The sequence below is a fragment of the Alligator sinensis genome, unplaced genomic scaffold, assembly GCF_000455745.1.
Source record: "Alligator sinensis unplaced genomic scaffold, ASM45574v1 scaffold135_1, whole genome shotgun sequence".
Lineage (NCBI taxonomy): Eukaryota > Metazoa > Chordata > Crocodylia > Alligatoridae > Alligator > Alligator sinensis.
The window spans coordinates 223,832-244,279 of record NW_005842293.1 but is presented as its reverse complement, the minus strand read 5'-3'; the positions used below and the strand labels follow the sequence as shown (position 1 = coordinate 244,279).

Sequence of the window (20,448 nt, the reverse complement as noted above, 5' to 3'; positions counted from 1 at the left end):
ATTGTGACTGACTGAGTTAGAGGTCTGGATTGGAGGAAAGAGAACAAGAGACTGGGAGACAGACAGGGGAGAAGGAAAGCTATACTTCTTGGGGTAGGAGAACAGGAAGCGGTATGAAAAATGGGAAGAGGCTGAGAGCCAGTTGGCTGAAAGCAAGACACTGAAATTGGATGAGGAGCTGAAAAGAGAAGAGACTGAGGAAAGCTGTACAAGTAGGTAGGGACAAGAAAATTGGACTCAAGAAGAATCTGGGGAAGGCGCAAGAACTGGCAGCAAGAAATCAGAAAAAGACAGCTCCGTAAAGGAGTATGGAGCTGGCAAGTGAGACTAGCAATGCAAGGAGCTGAGAGAAGAGACATTTATACCCTGTATATGCAAATTTCTTAGAATTGTTCATAGACTTATTTTGTAAAAGCAGTAAATAACTTGTCAGAAAGCTGTTGAGTATTCTCTGCTAAGTTCTCAAAGCATTTTACAATGTCTCCTCTAGTTAATGCTCAGAGAGGTTCATGCCAAAATTTGCAGTCATAGAAACACTGAAAATTCATCAGCTAAACCAAGATTCTCTTCTCCAAAAGTGCTGAGTACATATGAAACCTCCTGAAGCTGCAGCTTGAGGTATTCAGAGCTCCTGTCATCTGTTTCTGATGTCTGGTCTCTGCAACCTTCCTTCCCATTCATTACAGCAGTTATACCCGGGGAATTTGTCTTCAGAGCCTAATTTACACCTTAAAAGCAGCATTCAGAAAATAATCCAGTTATTTCTCTGGTTATATGTAAACCTGTTGGGCACTTTGGGGATTAGGGACTAATGTGAATGCCATGTAAAGGAGCAGTAGAAAACCAGTAGTTAATCACTGCCAGCGGCAGTCTCTGTTAGTCCCATACAGTGTCTTTAGTCCAACTGTACTCCATCATGTTAAAAACTGTCACTTTAGCCTGGTCACGCTTGGTCGGCATGTGTTGGTGACACTTATCAAAGACAGCTGCTCTCTTCACAATGATTGAACCTGCCCAGGCACTTTTGACCTCAGCAGCATTGCTTATGGAGGTCCTTTCTCAGGCCTGCTGATGGCGACTCTTAACCAGCTTGTGTCTGAATTTTAATCACAATAAAAGTTGTGTAGTAAAGGGGGGATAAATTCAAGGGAATTTTGTGAAAGCTCCAGGAGGCATTGGGAAGTATTTCCTTTTAAATCAGAAATGAGAAATTTCTGATATCACCATGCAGTCTACTAAGAAACCTAAATGGTAGGGGTGCACCGATAAAGGTTTTCTTGGCCCATTCAGCTGATTGTTAACCAGCCTTATTGGCTGATACTGATATGATAGCCAATTGACAGGAATGCAGCCTGGCAGGGTGGAGAGTAGCATCCTGCCAGTAGGTCTGTGGTGGGGAAGGGCCATGTGGGGGCAGACCAAGGCCCCCCACAGTAAAAGAGAGAGTGGTCCTGGGGCAGGGGCAGGCACTGCCCTGGGCAGTAAATGGGACCCTGGGGCTGGGAGCAGGACAGAGCTACAGACAGCTTGTCCAGGGTGGGGTGCCGGGGGAGGCGCTCCCTGCTGCTGTGCGCATCTTTGTGGGAGGCATGGGGGGTCATGTGCCCTGCCAGATTTGTGCACCGGGCGAAGGCGGGCTGCCCACTGTGGGCTCGGGGCCAAAGGCAATGTCAGGCTCTTCCTGGTGGGGGGTTTGGCTTGGAGCTGGTAGGAGTGCGGCAGGATCAGCTGCGCAGGGCAGGCAGCTCTGGGAGGGTTGGGTATGTGGGATCTTTGGGATGGCTATATGGGTATGGGGGAATTTTGGGAGGACTATAGCTCCCCAAACTCCCCCATGTGCTACCCCTGCGGGGGGCACTCCACTCTTCTGCCTTTCCCTTAGGAGCCCCCATAGGCTGCATGCCCCCTGCCCACCTTCCAGTGCAGGGCTTCCAAGGGAAAGGCAGCAGAGTGGAGTGCCCTGAACATGGGTGGCATTAGGGGAGAATTGGTGGGGGGGAGGGGCCTATAGCCACCCTAAAATTCTCCATAGCCCCACCATACGCACCCCTCCCAGTGCTGCTGCCACCCACCCCATGCAGCTGAGCCTGCCCTACTTCCGCCTGCTTTGAGCCCATCCCCGGCCCTGCCTCTAGGCTGGGAAGAGACTAGCACAGCCCTTGGACCCGAGCCCACAGTGGGCAGCCTACCTCCTCCCCGCACACAAATCCAGGAGGACACATGGCCCCCATGCCTCCCCCGGGGCTGTGCCCCCCCTGAGCCCGGACGAGCCTCCCGCAGTTCTGTTCTGCTCCTGGTCCCAGGGTCCCATTCGCTGCCCCAGCCCCAGTCCCTGCCCTTGTCCCATGCAATGGGAGCCTCAGTCTGCCCCCGCTCATGCCCCTTCCCTCCCCCACTCCCCTTCCACCTCACAGACTTACCGGCAGGACACTGCTCTCCAAGCTGCTGGGAGAGCTGCTCCATTCCTGGTCGTACGCATGGTGGCTGTGCACATGCATGCATCATTTACTGGTGACATTATTGGCTATGCTGGCCAAAAAAAGCCGATAGTTGATAATGGTAATTTTCCTTTTATCGGTCCTGATTTGATATGGCACCACTATATTGGTGCACCTGTACTAAATGGAGGTTTCAGTGGAGCAAGTTCCACTACTATACTGCATGGTTTTGTAGTATCACCCATAGGGTCTTCACATTTGCAGACTTCATTGTTGAACAAGGTTTGTCCCGATAGTCTTTGACAAGGTTGCTTTAAATGTGGAGACTTAGTTACTGTTTTTACAGTTGTATGAGTCCATTGAGTGTGTTGCAATTATTTATCCTGGATTTATATTATTGAAAACAAGAAGCAAATCAGTTCTTTGGACAAAAGTGCAATGGGAACACATCAGCACAGGAAATGAATTTAAAAAAGAAACAATAATAAGTGAGTCATTTTCTTTGCTTCAGGTGTGTTAGTAATTTAAAAAAATGCTGCCAGATTCTTTATGCAGTTCTTCTTAACAGACTCACTGCAGTTTATTTCTATTAAAGGATGTAGATCTTGTAGGTTCCCCTGAACTAGGGCTGTTGAGCATCTTTCTTTAAAAACACTAATAATTGCAAAGACAAGACATTTAAAAAGCAAAAAAAAGAGCATGTCATCTTGTGAATTTGATACATAACCAAGCCTGCATGCACTGCTTCTATCTCCCTCTTCTCTGACTGCATGGAAATTAAATGCTTTTTTATTCTGATGTTCAAGAACTCTTTAAAAATAAAATATGCCTGGGGAGAGGCTGCGCAGAGATATTGATTAGTTTGCTGCTTTATGATGCCTGCTGCCATCTGCACTGCTTTTAGTTTTGGAACTAAATGAGTCATGCATGCTGTATGCTGGTGGGAGAGTCTTTGCACGGAATTACATCAGAACTATCCTGTTGATACTGTGAGGGTGCAGGAGTATAACTAGGAGAAGAATTTGGCCTGATGTGTGAGACCATGTTGTCTAGTATTTAAAAAGACCAGAAGTCTTGCTTGAATTTTGTGCCCTACCAGAGATGTCATGTGACCTCAGAAAAGACACTTGCTTGCCTGTGTCTCAGTCCTCAGATTTCTAAAAGAGGGATAATAACTCTTTTTACAGTATTTGTAGAAGCAGTGTCTGAATTTCCTGGATGAAAGTTATTATACAAGTGCTGATTGTTACTCAAACCTGTTTAGAAAAGAATTAATCATTTCTATGATTTTTGCAGATGTGGATTTTACAGTTGCCTCTGGACAATTTTTGGATTGGATTGAATAATTTGGAAGATATGACTAATTTTAGATGGTCCGAAGGATCACCAGCAGATCTGACAGCACCCTGGTAAGTATGATTTGAAAAATTCACTTTCTAAATAAGTGTGGGTTTTTTTAAGTATACTGAGCATGTTTGCTTGATCCACTTTTATTTATTTTTTCATGAGATAAAAATAAGACTTAAAAATAATCACCTGTAGAAGGTAAAAATCTGATTACATGAGTTAGTCCTCATGTAATCAGATCAGTTAATACTCATGTAATCAGTGCAAAGTCCTGCACTTAGGACAGAACAATCCCATGCACCGCGTGTACAGGCCGGGGGGGCTGACTGGCTGGGCAGCAGCTCTGCAGAAAAGGACCTGGGGGTTACAGTGGACGATAAGCTGAAGATGAGCCAACAGTGTGCCTTTGTTGCAAAGAAGGCTGACAGCATACTGGGCTGCATTGTGGTAGGTGTGTTGCCACCAGGTCAAGGGAGGTGATTATTCCCCTATTCAGCACTGGTGAGGCCACACCTGGAGTACTGTGTTCAGTTTTGGCCCCCCCACTACAGAAAGGATGTGGACAAATTGGAGAGTCCAATGGAGGATGACAAGTATGGTGAGGGGGCTGGGGCTTCTGAGGAAAGACTGAAGGAAGTGGGCTTATTTAGCCTGTAGAAGAGGAGACTGAGGGGATTTAATAGCAGCCTTCAACTACCTGAAGGGGGGTTACAAAGAGGATAGAGCTAGACTGTTCTCAGTGATGGCAGGTGAGAGAACAAGGAGGAATGGTCTCAAGTTTCAGCAAGGGAAGTTTAGGTTAGATATGAGGAAGAATTTTCTCACCTGGAGGGTAGTAAAACACTGGAACAGTTTACCCAGAGAAGTGGTGGAAGCTCCATCCTTGGAGGTTTTCAAGATCTGGCTAGACAAAGCTTTGGCTGGGATGGTCCTTTCTGGAGCAGGGGGTTGGACTAGACCTGAGGTCCCTTCCAACTCTCGTTGTCTATGATTCTATGATAATACTAGTGAAGCAGACTGCAGCAGAAACTCTGGCTATGTCATGCAGATTAAATTATTTTGACAACGGGATTTGAACCCACTAGCTCAGATATAGACATTGCGTTGGAGAGCTTCTGAGGAAAAGATGTATGGAATATATATAACTTAACATGAAATGAAGAATACACAGCTATTCAGTGAGACCCTCAATCCCATTCCAACCTCTTTTTCACTGGGTATAATGGCTGGAGTAGCAGTAAATGCCTGTTAAAGGTTTTCTTTCTACTGGGCACAGCAATATTGTTGTAACCTTAGTAATCCAGCAGAGAAACTTCTTGCTGGTGAGACCAGAGTTCCCCCGTCACAGTGTTCTAGTAGTGGGAGAGTGGGAGATCTGGCAAATTGTCCTGTATTTCTCTCTCTGTATGAACAGCATAGGAGATGTGTGGCTTGGTGTTTAAAAGAGCTTGGTCTGTTTTCAAACTTGACTGCTATAGCACAACATAGATTTGAGAGTTCAGAGACAGAGAACGGAACCAAAAGCTAGAGCTGGTCAATATTTCAAATGTTAAATTAAAAAATGGCAACTTTCACTGAAATCTTACGGTTTTGCCTCCTGTTTTTTTCACCAACCACAGTGCTGATTAAAAATAAACAAACCAGAACATCAGAACTTACTGTGCTGTAGTGATTATGTCTCTAGATTTTTTTTTCTTTAATAGTGACTTTTTTTTCTTATTCCATTAAAATATAATGTGAGGTTTTGGATCACACACCCAGTTCAGCCAAACACTACGTACTGTGTGAAAATTTCTAACGGCAACTTGATTCCTTTGGACTGTAATGTCAAGGCCCATTGGATATGCAAGAGAAGTGCAGGTGAGAATGTGTACAGAAATTGCTTAATTGATCAATATCTAAATCAGGTATTTTCTCACAAATGTAACTTTTAACAATCCTGCAAACTCAATTATGAGTAGTGTTTGTTTTCATAAGTAGTTCCTTAGGCAGATGTGGAACTGTCATATAATAAATTTATTAATGCTTTATGTGATGATGCTGTTGAGGGAGACTATGTAACTATTAAGTGAGAAAAATAGGCAGATGAGGTTCTTTGGGTAAATGTAATATATTTTATTAGACCAACTAAATAGTTGGAAAAATTGTTCTTTGCAAGCTTTTGGGCACAAATATGCTTCTCCAGGCATAGGAAGAGTCTGCCTCATATTGCTTTAGATTGCTATATTGCTTTATATTAATGTAGACTGTTGACAAACAGTGGATAAGCTTCCATTTTCAGGATCATACGTTCCTGGTTCAACAGACTTTCAAGAGGTGTTTTTTTGCTAGTTAGACATACAGTCTTTTGTTTTATGATATTTTTCTCTGAAATGCATTGATGCTAAATAATGAGTGTGTTGCTTTAAGATGCCTACCCGGTCACTGGATACCACTGTTTTAGCTCCTGAAGAACAGCAATGCACATATTAAATGCAAGTCCCAACTGCAGCCATCACAGCTACAGTAACAAAATACACCCAGATACACCCCACTGGGTGGTCCCATGTTAGTATGGCTCCCATGCCTGAGCATGTGCTGCTGTCTTTTTTTTCATGGGTTTTTCTGACTCCTGGATATCCAGGGGTCAAAAACCCTGCAGAATAAAAACCCAGAGTAGCACACGCTTGGGCAGCACGCCCTTGCAGTGCAGAGAGCACCGAATTGTGCGGTCTGTGGCGCCCCAAACACGTTTGCGGTGCCACATGCCGCACAGCTGCGCTTACCCAGATGCGCCCTTAGGGCTCAAAGGGGCTTATAGGGAATATATTCAGGAAAAAGCATTATGGGAGTAAGCTCTTGCTACTAAGGGCTTGTTTACATTTTAATTTTTTGCTGATTTTATTATATTGGGGTTAGATTATTTCATGTCAGGAACTGAAATAAACAATATCAGTGTAAGGTATCTTTATACCAGTATGATAAGAACAAAATCACATTGCTGAGTCTTAGCACAGTCCATTTTTTCAAATGGAATTCACTATTCACTTGATATACTTAATGTATTAAACAGGAACCACAAGCTACTGTTGAGTCATCCTGTCAGGGTAGTTAAGCACGTTTTGATTAATCTTTTTCATTAGTGTTTTTGTAAATCTTAACTGGACAGTTAAGTGCTGTTCATTTTGCTCCTGTGGAGATGGTGATAACAATGAGCTCTGTATGAAAGGAGGCAGAAATGAGTTATGAGTCTTAGAAAATAATAGAAGCCTGCTGCCACGGTTTTTACTTTTTTGATTAAAGTTGAATTTCACAGAATGCTCTTCTGAAAGCCATAGGAAACTCCTTATGAGCTATGTCAACACTTTATAAAACAAAGATCTCTTGGATTTCAGCTGCCAGGATTTCATTATCTTTTTGACAATTTCTGCAGCTGTTTTTTATACTTTTTATTTGTAACAATAAGGAAAAAAGGAAATCACTTTATAAAATGCCTTTGATTTACCCAGTAGTCTGTTGAACATGGCCTGGCTTTGTGCTCTGTCTTCTGTGATAGATTTGTTTTTGAAAGCTGGTCTGCACATACAGCTTTGCAGTTTTTGAATTACTCTTGATTTCTGCATGCTGTATATGATAGATAGTTTAGAAATAGGCATTGTTCTTTCCTTTTTAAGTATCAGGATATTATTTTTTTAAAACAACAGAATGACACGAGGTTTGCAAACTGATGCAAGAAAACTAAAAGGGCAGATCAAATCTTTTTATCTTTTAACCTTTATATTTTCCCTTTGTTACACAACTTTTGAATGCTGATGACACAGAGAGAACTAACCTGCAATTTTCACATGGCCGCTTACAATAAAGCATGACTCAGAAGTAATCCAAGATCATTTCCCTGCCTCTCCTGGTTCTCAAAAATAGTTTGCTTTGTCTCAAATTTTCTGGAAAATTGTACAACTTCATAATTGTCTTTTTTAATCTTTTTCCAGTTAGACAGAAAGGTTTTGTCAAATGCCATCTTTCAGTTTGAACCTGCTGTCTGACGCTGTTCAGTTTATCAATCCAGCAGTGCTTGGGTTGAGTCAAATTCACTCCTGTGTAGTAAAGGACTGGCACGTAGCATATGTTTTACTTATGTTTCTAGTTTGAGGACTTAAGTGGTACATAGGCCCTGCTCCTGCTTGGCTTTCAGTCATTGACAAGAAGGAAAGTAGAGGCACTCAGGTAATCCTGTTGTAGTGTATATTGCAGTGTGCATGGAAAAAAAAATGAGAGAGAGCACCACCATAGAGGTCCATTCAGAATGTGGCAAATTGCAAGCTCACTCTTTTTATTATGGATTTTTAGTTGACTAAAACAGCAAGAAATCTTTAACTTTAAAGAAGTGTACACAACCAGCTGTGGTTTTGCAGGCAGAGGAGGTTGGGTTGATTGCAGAGGTTGGATTGGCACCTGAGCTGTGCCTTTGGGAGCCTAGGTGGACACCTAGCTATATTATTGCACTTTATGTTTCTTATATTTTCTTGTTCTCCCCTTCTCTTTAGATGTTGAGCGATATCAAGAGCATAAAGCCAAAGTCCTTCTCTCATCAACACGTGATCCATTAGAAGTACATGCAGATTTGCACTTTGCTAAAGAAGCCTGCCTGGAACTTAGGGAGAAGTGCACAGGAATTTCTACCTGGCAGAATGCTTATGTCCTTGCTAGAGGAACAGAATTGATGAAAAGTGAAGAGAGCAATTCCTACGCCTACGTAAAATCAGGTAAGCCTGAAATAGTCAGGTAGCCCACAGATCCCATTCACTGTCATAAGACCAGTTACAAGCCCTATCTAGAGGAACAGAAAGTGGCTTTCATTGTTTCTAATGTGATTCTGCTATTAACTGCTAGGTTAACAGTGGTAGCATGGTTATTCCTAATTCTGAGTGTCTTCTATTATTGTTCCAAGATGGTTTTACATTCTGCAGTGTTGTGTCATACAGTTAAAAACGTGTAATTTCCAGGCTTCTTTGGGTGTCCTCTCAGTCTCTATTGGCAGGACAAATTGTACCAGTGCTGCCAAAGTATAAGAGAAATGGTTGGACTCCTTTGGTATCTGTCAGGGGTTGATTTGATCCACTCCAGATTTGAGGTTTAAACACAAAACAAATTGTAACATTTCACCAAAGCTGGGTTCAGGTGCTGAAATCTAGCCGCAGAGGGAGGAGCACTGCAAGGCTTTCTAGGGGTGAAGCATACCCCTATCTGGCATACCCCCAGGTTGGCATATGGAGACAGAGCCATGGCTGTGCATACTCTTTGCCCCCCACTCTCCATTTTGCATCCAGATTCCCAAAAGAAGCAATTTGGAAGTAGGCTTTCATTGGGGAACAGGGGCCCTTTCTCTTTACTTCTTCCCTAGCTATAAAAGGTACTGTCAACAGACATATCCAGCCATTGTATCGTAACTGTGTGGCCATGAAATGCATGGCATGACAGCTTCCACTCTTGGTTTTTAGATTGTGCTATGGGTTACTTCGGAAAGGATTGTTCGTCTGTGTGCAGTTTATGTTACAATAATGGCCTCTGCAATCCATACACAGGCACTTGCAATGATTTCCACTTTTGCAGTGCCCAGAGTGCACCAACAGCCTGTCAAAGAGGTACGTAAATGATAACACAGGCATTTTCCATGGAGGAGGATTGTATTTGTTTAATGCAGTACAAAACTTTGAAGATCTGCATGTGTTTTTGGTGTCATTTTACATGTGCTAACTTTGGCTGTTGTTTCTCTTTCCCATTCATTTTGTCAGTGATTAACTAATGATCCTTTCATTAGATGCCAGTAAACAGGACCTTTTTGTATTTTTACTTCCTTCTTTGACTAGAAATGAAAAGTGTATGGTGCCCACGTTTTCCTGGTTGGTCGTATTGGGAAGGCAACTGTTACTTTGTGAGCACAGAAGCCTCTGTCAGTTGGGTAAAAGCAAGGCAGATGTGCAGAAGATTCAGAAGTGCAGATCTGCTGTGGATTGGGAGCCAAAAAGAACTGGTATTTCTTATATTTGGTGGGGAAATGTGAATGAAACACAAAAAAAGAAGAAAATTCATATATATTTTCCATTGTCTGAACTATAATCTTAGACTCAAATCTAATGTTTTAGACCTTGCAGCAGTAAATACCACTGTATTCAAAATAGGCATGCTGTCTTATGTCATTGATAGGCTTGGCTGTTGTCTCTAATTACATCTGAAACTTTTTGGATTGGACTGAATAGCAGGCAGCAAGAGTCTATATGGATTTGGTCAAATGGGAACTCAGCAGCCAAAGAACTTCACTGGTAAAGTAGTGGTTAGGATTGTGATGGGCATTTTGAGGACCAGACTTTGGTGGTGTGAACTTACATAGTTCTCCTGAAGTTAGTAGCTGTACTGATTCCACCAGCTGAGAATGATGGTCCATAAAAGGACTTAAAGACAAAACAGCATAAGTGATGTTTCACATTTTCAGTTGTCCTACAGTACTGGGTTAAGGTATAAAATATGAGTTGATGTCAAAGTGACAATAATCTTGCATCCTAGGAAAATATTGTACTGAAACTTACCTAAGTTACTGAAACTTCTTTTAAGTTCTGTCAGCATTTTGAAATTCAGAATATAATTGAGAAAAGTGTGATTTATTGTGCAATTTTCTTTCCACGTTTTTTATTAGTTTGAAAATATCTAAATCTGTAGGAATAGTGCATTATTTGGGAAGAGGCCCATGTATTTGGGAAGAGCCTGCTGTATAGGCCAGCATTCTCAAATTGCTGAAGTCCAACTATCTGTTGAAATGTATGGCAAAGAGCAGCAATGAAGTGTATTACTGAAAGGGTGCTTGATGCCCTCTTTACCACAGTGCCGTAAGCACCAGTTCTTGTTCAACTGTTTTTTTGCTGTAATAAGCATATGGTGGATTAGTACACTATACATGGGAAGAAGATATATGCTTCTTTCAGATACTATAAAAGCTGGTTTGCTTCTTTCGAGTGTTGTCTGTATTCCCTAAACAGCAGCCATGAGCTGAAGGATTGAGCTTAGGTCCTGTTCATGGATAATTTATTAATGGAATGTGACTCCGAGGAAATTTATATAACCCCTCTGTGCTACAATTTCCTCATTGTAAAAAGGAGACTATAGTACTTGTCTGTCTTCCTAAAAATACATTTTTTCCTGATTTCTACAGTGGATAAAAGGAAGCAAAAACAGCTGTTTTTCATTATAATTCATATGTTAATATGCCAGCATGGTATTTCTACCAAACAGCAGTAACAAAACGGAGCATGACACCATGTTCCTAGGGGCAGTGGTGCATTTGGTTCTAGAGGGCACTGAAAGGATGCTAGTTGTGCCCTTGCTCGTGTTGGCCACACTTTGGTCCCATGCAGACACAAACACCAAGGCTACAGACCATATACATCTCTAAATTTGAAGGTGTAAGTGGTATTGAAGTAGTGATCAGTCCTTACATTTATCCTCTGCACTGGGATTTAACTCTTAGTGGCTGAATCAGCCTAGAAGTTAATGTAAAGATTTGCCAAGAGTGTTTTGAGACTTAAGTTTCCAAAGTTTTTGTATGCCAAGGACTATTGTTCTCATGCTTTAAATTTTAATGGCCATCTTATACAGGTAAACTTTTTTAAAAAGGTAAATGTTCCAAGAGATTTCCTGTGTACTTGCATGTCAGGTTACCGATGTCTGGAGAGTCAGCTGGAAGATGTGCCGGTATGAAATCAACATCCTCAAGTATTTTGAAGTTAAACTGTGAGAATGAGCACAGGTGGCTCTGTAAGAAAACTGAATGTAAGTTGCAATGAAGGAGTTTTATGAAAAAAAAACAACTTAAAACCAATCTTTTTTGCTAGTTACTGTTAAATATTTAAGTGGGAGAATAGAATCCAGTGCATATTAATCATATAAAGTAACTTTCATAAAAATTCTGCCCTAAACACAGCAGTCAGAAAAGAGGAAAAATGTTGTAAGAGTGTGTAGGCTAATGCCAGGGAGATCCTGAGAGTCTGTAAAGGGGCTGGTTGAAGTCATTGAGGGCTTTGTCTTTTTGGCTTGTGACAGTGAATCTGGTATTGTCAATGCAGCTGTGCATTTTTTTGTTTTCAGGTTTTGTTCAAGAGACTTTTATCATTATACTTTAGTAGGGGTGTACTGATAAAGATTTTTTTGACCAGTACCAATGGCTGATTATTACCCAGCCATATAGACTGATACCAATCCAATAGCCAATATGCAACATGGCAGCTTGGAGAGCATCATCTCTGGAAATGGGGCAGAGCTACAGGCAGCTCATCTGGGGGGCCATGGGAGGATGGCTTTCCACTGCAGCATGCACCCGCACAGGAGGTCTGGGGGGCATGTGCTGTCTGGATTTGTGCATGGGGCGAGGGAAGGCTGCCCACTGTGGGCTCAGGGCCAGGGGTTGCGCTGACCTCTTCCCAACAATAGGCTGGGTTAGGGCTCCATTTGGGGCAGACAGGGGTGGGCGGTGGCGCTGGTAGGGGGCTACAGGGTGAGCTACAACCACCCCAAAATTCCTTGTAGCTACCCTGTAGCCACCGATCCCAGCGCTGCCCCAGCTCAACTGCCCTGCTGGGAAGAGGCTGGTGCAGCCCCAAGCCCGCAGCAGGCAGCCTGCCCTTACCCTGTGCAAAAATCCGGGGGGCACATGTCCCCCATGCCTCCTGTTGGAGTGCACGCAGCAGTGGGGAGCTGCCTCTCTCTCCTCACCCTCCTGCCCCCCCAAGACAAGCCACCCATGGTTGTGCCCTGCTTCCAGGGTCGCATTCATTGCCCCGGCTGGGCAGCTGCTTCTGCCCTTGCCCCTGTCCCAACCCCACTCTCTCCCTCACTGTGGAGGGTCTCCATATGTCCCCCACCATGCGCCTTCCCCCTACAGACTTACTGGCAGGACGCTGCTTTTCAAGCTGCTGGGCTGCATTCCTGGTCATGTGCATGCTGTGGCTATGCGCATGCACGCGGCATTTAATGGTGACATTATTGGCTATACCGGCCAAAAAAAGCTGATTGCTGATAATATCAATTTTCCTTTTATTGGTGCTGTGCATGCACGCGGCATTTAATGGTGACATTATTGGCTATACCGGCCAAAAAAAGCTGATTGCTGATAATATCAATTTTCCTTTTATTGGTGCTGATTGGATATGGACCAATATATCAGTGCATTTCTATACTTTAGTTCTTTCCTTTTTTGACCTTAATTCTATGATGATTGAAGGCATGCTCAGGGAGCTACCAGTTGACTCACTGGTGTTGCACTTGAGTTTGCACCAAAAATCATGCATCTTTCATGACAGGTTACCCCAGGCCATATATTGCCCTGGTTTTAGAGGGAGTTGCACATAGATATTGAGCATAAGATCCTTATTTCAGAGGCTCACTTTGTTGGTGTGCTGCTGAGTGCAGGTATCTTTGTGCTGAACCTGTATTCCCAAGATGTGCAGTGACAGGGGAGACCTTGTCACAGTCAGTCCCTGATATTGTAACGTGTTAGCGATGGCTCCAGTGGCAGTGCTACCTCAAGCGATGGAAGGTGAGCAACATTGGAATATAACGTGAAACAAACTGATGCAGCCACATAATATGCGGCTAATGTTTAAAACCTCCAAATCTGGAGTTTCCTTGTGTCATTTGTGGATGTAAAATTGGTTGAATTTTTGCAAAAATTCTTTGAAAACAATGGTTGTGAGAAACTGTATTTTTTGATATAGCAAATTTCTAAATGCATGACTTAAATAAAGTCAGAGAACAGTTTTCATGATAAAAGATGCATTTTCACCTCAGGTTAATTTATCCATATACTTTGTGCATGATTTGATTTAATCCCAGACATAGTCTATGCCCACGTTCCAGATTTCTCAGGTGGTGTCAGAAAGTGACAATATAGTTAGAAAAGCCACAATCTAATCTATCCATAGCCAAAATTGCACCCAAAACTAATGATTGTTTTCAAAAACTTACTTTGAGTGTCTTCCCCAACCTGATAGTTGCAGCGTGCGCTTGTTTTGCTGTTTCTTTCTTTTTCACAGCACCAAACATTTTTGATGCGTTTCTTGAGCGATACCTATCAGGGCCGCTTTCATCAAAGAAAATATACGACTCCCTTCATGATGCCAAGATAGACTGTTTATACGACAACAACTGCACAGGAGTAGTTAAAGTCTCTAATTACTTCAGAAGAGTGGCAGGAATTGATGAGATCCATTTTTCTGAATTGGCTGCTGACTCAGATGTCGTTACGTACGTGAAACAGGGTATGTGCCACATACCAGCTAAAAATTTGCTGTAGGTACAGAAGAATCATCTGTGGTAAACATTCTCATTCACTGTTTAAAACTATAGTAATTTAATATGCCTATGGCTATTTAAAGCAAAGTCAAAGTATTTCATGAAAATGGGGCCATTTTTAGTTTTTGTCCCCAAAAATGTCTGTGTGCAGGTGTGTTAATTTGCCACACTTGGAAGTTTGCCGTACAAATGTTGAACAAAATTAGTCTGCTTCTTAGTAGTTCATTTCCTTTATCTTTTCTGTATCACCAGTTTTGAGTGTTCAATATAGTCTCAAAATCAACTTTTTATAAATAATTTTTTTCCCCAAATTTGAAAATGACAGATTCAGTTAAAATTCTGTGAAATACTTAAAAATTACAGTGTGAAGTACAGTTAGAGTCTTTTATATTACTTCCAAATATTAAATTCTTTAAAATGTTTTGGACTGATTCTGCCATAGAATGGATGTTTTTGGAGGGCATTCACCACATTTCCAATTCACTGTACTTTAAATGCCCTGTTCTCTATGCCAGGAAGATGCCCAGTGAAATCAGACCCTTAACTTTTATGTTTACATTTCAGGTAGCTGCATATAGATATAATATTATAATAGACCTCTTTGAAAAAGAGGTCAGCTATGAAATGTCAATGCTTCTTTGCCAGTTTGGGTACCTGTTCGTTTTTGGGGTAGGGCGGCCCCTGTCAGTGGCACAGATGACTACTCTTAAATTTTAAAACTAAGTTTGTTTATTGCTGTTGCATCTCTAGATCTCTAGTTTCTATACTTGGCTGTGATGGACAAGCGCTCACTCTTACTAATGGGCCCTAGGTAACATCAATATCTCCGAAGTCTGTGCTGAAATAGTGCCTTGGTATATGTTGGACCAGCTGGAAATGTCTTCTAACTTGTGCTAACTGTTGATGGCAGCTAGAAATTGCTCTGGTGCATAGGGTGACAGTAGCGGCATTGTGGTCTGAATACAACCTGGGGTTACCTTGCCTCTGGGTTGAGCTTTCTGTGACTTCAGCTAGCTGTAGGTTAGTTTTGTACCAAAACAGCCCCTATTGTTTGGCTGTTCCGTAATATATAAAGGGTACAATTGGGGCCTTTTATTGGTTATACCTTTGCATCACTGCCATGTAGTTGTAAAACTTTCTGTTTGGGAGTATTTTAAACCCTACTTCATGGTGTTACAAATGACTGCAGAACAATGATATGGGCCCCTGCTCTTTTAAATGATGCAATGCATGCAGTATGTTTTTTTTCTGCAAGTGAGTAAATGAATTTGCTTGTTGGCTGCAGAAATCCTATGAAAGGTCATACAAGTTAAGAAAATACTGCTTCCACAGCATCTTGGTTAAGGGCCTGGTTCTGGAGTTCCTAAAGAGGTGGTAAAACTGAACTCAGAATCATGTTTTTCCTTACAAATAATTTAGACAGTTGTTTAGCTACATCCCTGTTACTGTATTTTTAACTGTGCTCTGTTGATGATCTCCATGCAGAATGTTCTTTCGGATACTATGGAGAAAACTGTATGCAGCTGTGTCCCTCATGCCGTGGAAAGTTTAGGTGCAACTCAGTAATGGGCAGATGCCCAGAAAAGTTAATTTGCATGGACCAATTTAAAGGTGAAATTTGTGAATCAGGTACAGTAATAATTGGTTTGGCTTTTTGAATTTCCTTGTTCTGTTCACTGTGTGTAGTGCAGCCTAGCAAGATGTTTTAAAAAGGCTCTTGCCCAAAAACAACTTGGCCCATACTAGTAAATGTTCTCATGAGACATGAGTGTTTTTTTTCTAACCCAGATGAATTAATTTCTGAAAATACTGGGGCATGAGAGAACACAGGTTTGACAAGCTGAGTTTGCTAGTCCTAATTCACTAACTGGGAAACCTAACCTAAACCAGAAAGGGAAATCAGACCTACCGCCTCTGCTTCCTTGTGAAAGACACTGAGAGACATTTTGTCACATTCCCTTTTTGTATGGGGCAATACTGGCTTCTAGAGAGCTGAATGAGGAATTAAGCAGCAGACAGGGCTGGCTATTTTTTCTGCCTTGATGACATTTACAGGAAACTGTTGTGGGAGGAAACTGATTTTGCACCCCAGTTTCATGTTAAAAATATTCAGAATATTCAAGACTATTAAAAAAAACCCCTTAAATAAAAAGTCCAACAGCACAGATATTCAAATCAGGTATTTTTGTATTGGTTTAATGTATTTTTATAATTAATCTTATTAAATAATAAAGTTTCTTCTGGTTTTATAGTGGTACCTAGGAATAACAGTTAAGGATTAGGGTTCTATTTTAGCTGTTGCTTATAGAGACACAGTTTTGTTGTTTGTCTTTAGAAAGCACAGGTGTATTTGCAGAAAATTGGAAAACTTCTGAATTCTTGTCTCTCCCCAACCCTCCCTCTCCTGAGCTTCTTGCCTACCTATGTCCCTAGTCATGATGCATTGTCTATTGCCTGATGAGGTATGAGATATTGTCCATTTGAAGTAGCAAGTCTATATAGCTTTCTTTATTCCTTTTTTCCTACTTTTTCTTTGTTTACAGGCCTCACCAGTTTAAAATGCCCTCAAGATCCTATCTGGTGGTATTGGAATGGCAATTGTTACTACATAGAAAGGAAAGAGATGATGCCATGGGAGCAGGGCTTAGCTCTGTGTACATTTTATAACAATGCTAGTCTTTCTAAGCTAGATAATGAAGAAGAAAAGGTATTTTTTGCAGAAAATTTGTTATGTTCAGCCTAAAGAACACAACAATTTTAACATCTCATGTGTATTTTATATTGTTAAGCCTGGAAGTTGAGTTAATTTCTCTCTCTGTTTTGCCTCTCTCTTGGGATGTTTTAGTCTTGTGCATGACTTTTTAAGACAGCAGGAACAATGATGACATGTTTGTTTGAGAGGTAGTTCAAAGAGAAGCCCTTTGTGGGAACTTAGTTATAGTTTCCTCCTGCTTTTGATTTCAGATGTGGGTAGCTTCCATGTTGGAAGGTGACGCCTGGATTGGTTTGTCAAGGCAGCAGGATGCCTGGAATTGGATTAGTGGACATGGAGCTGAACTTAACTCCAGTTGGTAAGGAGATAGCTAACTTAATGATGAGAGCTTAGTAGGTAAGGGGTTGGGCAGGGGGATGATATATGCACGACTGTTTCATGGTATCAACTGGTCTTCATTAACCTGAGGTTTTTCTAACTAATTCCGTGTTTTTATTTCCCCAAATCAGTGTGCTGGTCTGAAGTGGAATAGTTCAGTGCTGCTTCACATTATCAGTGACCGTATTCATGTTCTTTATAGATTTGCATTCAGCTATGAGTTCTAGATTTTGCACTTGATACATTTGGTGAGCATTAACATTTTTGTTGAGAAAGAATGAGAGCTTTTATACTTGCTAGTGTAATGCTTCATGAGCTAAGATGTAGACAGTATCTGAGCCAACTTTTTCACTTAGTACAAATAATAGGTCAGGTATTACCGTATCAGGCACTGAGGACCCTGTTGTAGAGATAGTTGAAAAAAAAATACACGAGAAGATGTATTCAAATTTTGAAAAAAAAGTAATCTTACGTTCAAATTTCAAAAATGGCTGCTAACACATTTCTTAGCACCTGTACTTCAGTTGAGGAGTTACCCCTGTGACTTCATTCTACTTCACTGTTGCCTAAAGGGTTGCAGGTGTCTACCATAAGAACCAGTAGTTATGCTACCTTTCCTACCTTAACACAGAGAAAGTACAGCCCAGTGGTTGGCTCCAGCACCAACAAACTTTGGCAAACTGGTCAGTGTGATTGTACCTCATTTTACTATACTGGGAATAGTATCATCACTGCCTTAATGAGATGTGGTAATGATAAATATATTAAAGATTGTGACTGTTTGCAGACATTAAAAAAAAGTGGTGATTTAAACTTGGCATGCTCCTGTGCTGAGCCCAGCACATGCCCAGAAGAGGCATTGTGTTAGTTGGAACCAGCTCACCCAAAGTCTGTATAGATTGGGCACTAGTGGGGCTTTTTTGGTGCTTTTATCTAATAGCCAATTGAATCAGCTTTAGATAAAAGTGCCAAAAAGCTCTGCTGAAGCACCCAATCTATATAGATGCCGCAGAACCAGGTCTAAGTAACGTGCTGCTTCTTTCAGTAAAGCATATTTTTTGTTTTGTTTTGTTTTTTAACGTCTGCAAGCAGCCCATGAGTTTGGGTATATGAAAGCCATCTTCATAGATCCTAGGGTCGGAAGGGACCTCAGTAGGTCATTGAGTCTGACCCCCTGCCCTGGGCAGGAAAGAGCGCTGGGGTCAGACAACCCCAGCTAGGAGCATGTCCAGTCTCCTCTTGAAGACCCCCAAGGTAGGGGAGAGCACCACCTCCCTTGGAAGCCCTTTCCAGATTCTGGCAACGCTAACTGTGAAGAAGTTCTTTCTAATGTCCAGCCTAAATCTGCTTTCCATCAGTTTGTGGTCATTGTTCCTACTTACTCCAGGGGGTTCCCTAGTAATAGAGCATCTCCTATTTCAGGGGCGGGCAATTATTTTGGGCGGAGGGCTGCTTACTGAGTTTTGGCAAGCCATCAAGGGCTGCATGACAGGCAACCAGGGGCAGATAAATATTAATTTTCTAAATTTTTAGGGGCCCTGCAGGCCGGATAGAATGGCCTGGCAGGCCGCATTTTGCTCACCCCTGTATTCCTTGCAGCCCTCCCCGATGAATTTATAGGCAGCCACAAGATCACTTCTCTCAGCCTTGTCTTATGAAGGCTGAAGAGATCTAGGTCCCTCGGTCTCTCCTTGTAGGCCCTTGCCTGCAGGCCTCTGACCATACAAGTGGCCCTTCTCTGAACCCTCTCAAGATTCTCTGCATCCCTCTTGAAGTGCAGCGTCCAAAATTGGGCGCAGTACTCCAACTGCGGTCTGACCAGTCCCGCCTAGAGAGGAAGCATCACCTCTCTGGACCTGTTTGCCATGCATCTGCTAATGCATGATAAAATGCGGTTAGCCTTCTTGATCACTTTGTTACATTGACGACTCATGTTTATCTTGGAGTCAACTATAACTCCCAAGATCCCTTTCCGCTGCTGTGCTGCTGAGAAGGTCATTGCCAGCCTGTAAGTGTGTTGGTGGTTCTTTTTGCCCAGGTGCAGCACTTTGCACTTGTCTTTGTTGAACTGCATCCTATTTCGTTCTGCCCCATTTTCCAACCTGTCCAGATCTGCTTGGATCTGTTCCCTATCCTCTGATGTGTTAACTTTGCCCCATAATGTGGTATCATCTGCGAACTTGGACAGGGTGCTCTCTACGCCCTGGTCCAAGTCACTGATGAAGACATTGAATAGCACCAGTCCAAGGACCGAGCCTTGTGGGACTCCACTACTCACATCTTTCCAGGTCGATATCAAGCCGTCCACCCCCACTCAGGTGTGGCCCCCTAAGCCAATTTGCAAACTCACCTGACTGTGTAATTGTCTACACCACAGCCTGTCAGTTTTTTTTACGAGAACAGAATGTAGTACGTATTGAAGGCCTTCTTAATGTCTAGGTAGAGGACATCTACCTCGACTCCTGCATCTAAGCATTTTGTGACCTGGTCATAAAAAGAAACAAGGTTAGTCAGGCAGGATCTACCTGCAGTGAACCCATGCTGATTTCCTTTCAACATTATTTCCCCTGCTGGGCTCCCACAAATGTGATCCTTAATGATTTTTTCTAAATTGAATTGACAGGTAGATTCATAACGGCTACACTTTATCTAAAAACAATCTCCCAGAGTGCTGTGCAGGCTGGTTCTGAGATAGACATGTCAATAATGGTTATAGGTTCTTGCCCTTGTGGCTCCTTGGTGATAGTATTCCTGTGATGTGATGTCACTGCTTTATTGTTCATTACTGATTAATGAATAAGGGCTAATGCCTTCTATTTTAGAAATGTCTGTCCTTCCTGAGGTACCTGGGAGTTAGGGTATATTAAAATCTGTCTGGTGGGAGACTCACTGGAAGGTTTGGTTCCCCATTCCTCTCATCCTGCGTAGTCTAGCTACATTGCTTAGTCACTGCTACATTGGCAGTGGTGCTTCGCTTGTCCCCTTAAACTCAGCCCCTGCATTGGAGACCAACCCCAGCTTTTGCCTTGCCCTAAATGTATTTCTACTAGTATAAATCCCGTGTATAACTATGGTAAAGATCTAACAGCCACAGTTTACGCTTGCAATTTATCCTGCATTCAAACAGGGGTAGTTTCTGTCACAACCCAAAGTTGTGGATTTTTTGATTGTGTGTGCTTCGGCAGCGCTAAATTATGTTCCCGCCGAATTGCAGCTCTTTTGCACGACGGAGTGTTCCGTTGTTATAGAGAACCC

At 42.2% G+C, this 20,448-nt stretch overlaps 1 protein-coding gene across 1 annotated transcript in view; it reads left to right on the top strand.

Moving 5' to 3' along the window:
- LOC102376885 overlaps positions 1–20,448 on the top strand; it is an 83,730-nt gene that overhangs the window by 1,440 nt on the left and 61,842 nt on the right. Inside the window, exons 2-12 of the mRNA XM_025209515.1 lie at positions 3,735–3,847; positions 5,527–5,645; positions 8,309–8,527; positions 9,263–9,406; positions 9,632–9,795; positions 9,969–10,084; positions 11,470–11,585; positions 13,844–14,068; positions 15,588–15,731; positions 16,646–16,809; positions 17,067–17,173. Of these exons, the coding sequence (XP_025065300.1) occupies positions 3,735–3,847; positions 5,527–5,645; positions 8,309–8,527; positions 9,263–9,406; positions 9,632–9,795; positions 9,969–10,084; positions 11,470–11,585; positions 13,844–14,068; positions 15,588–15,731; positions 16,646–16,809; positions 17,067–17,173 (1,631 nt within the window). The remainder of the gene's footprint in view (positions 1–3,734; positions 3,848–5,526; positions 5,646–8,308; positions 8,528–9,262; positions 9,407–9,631; positions 9,796–9,968; positions 10,085–11,469; positions 11,586–13,843; positions 14,069–15,587; positions 15,732–16,645; positions 16,810–17,066; positions 17,174–20,448) is intronic.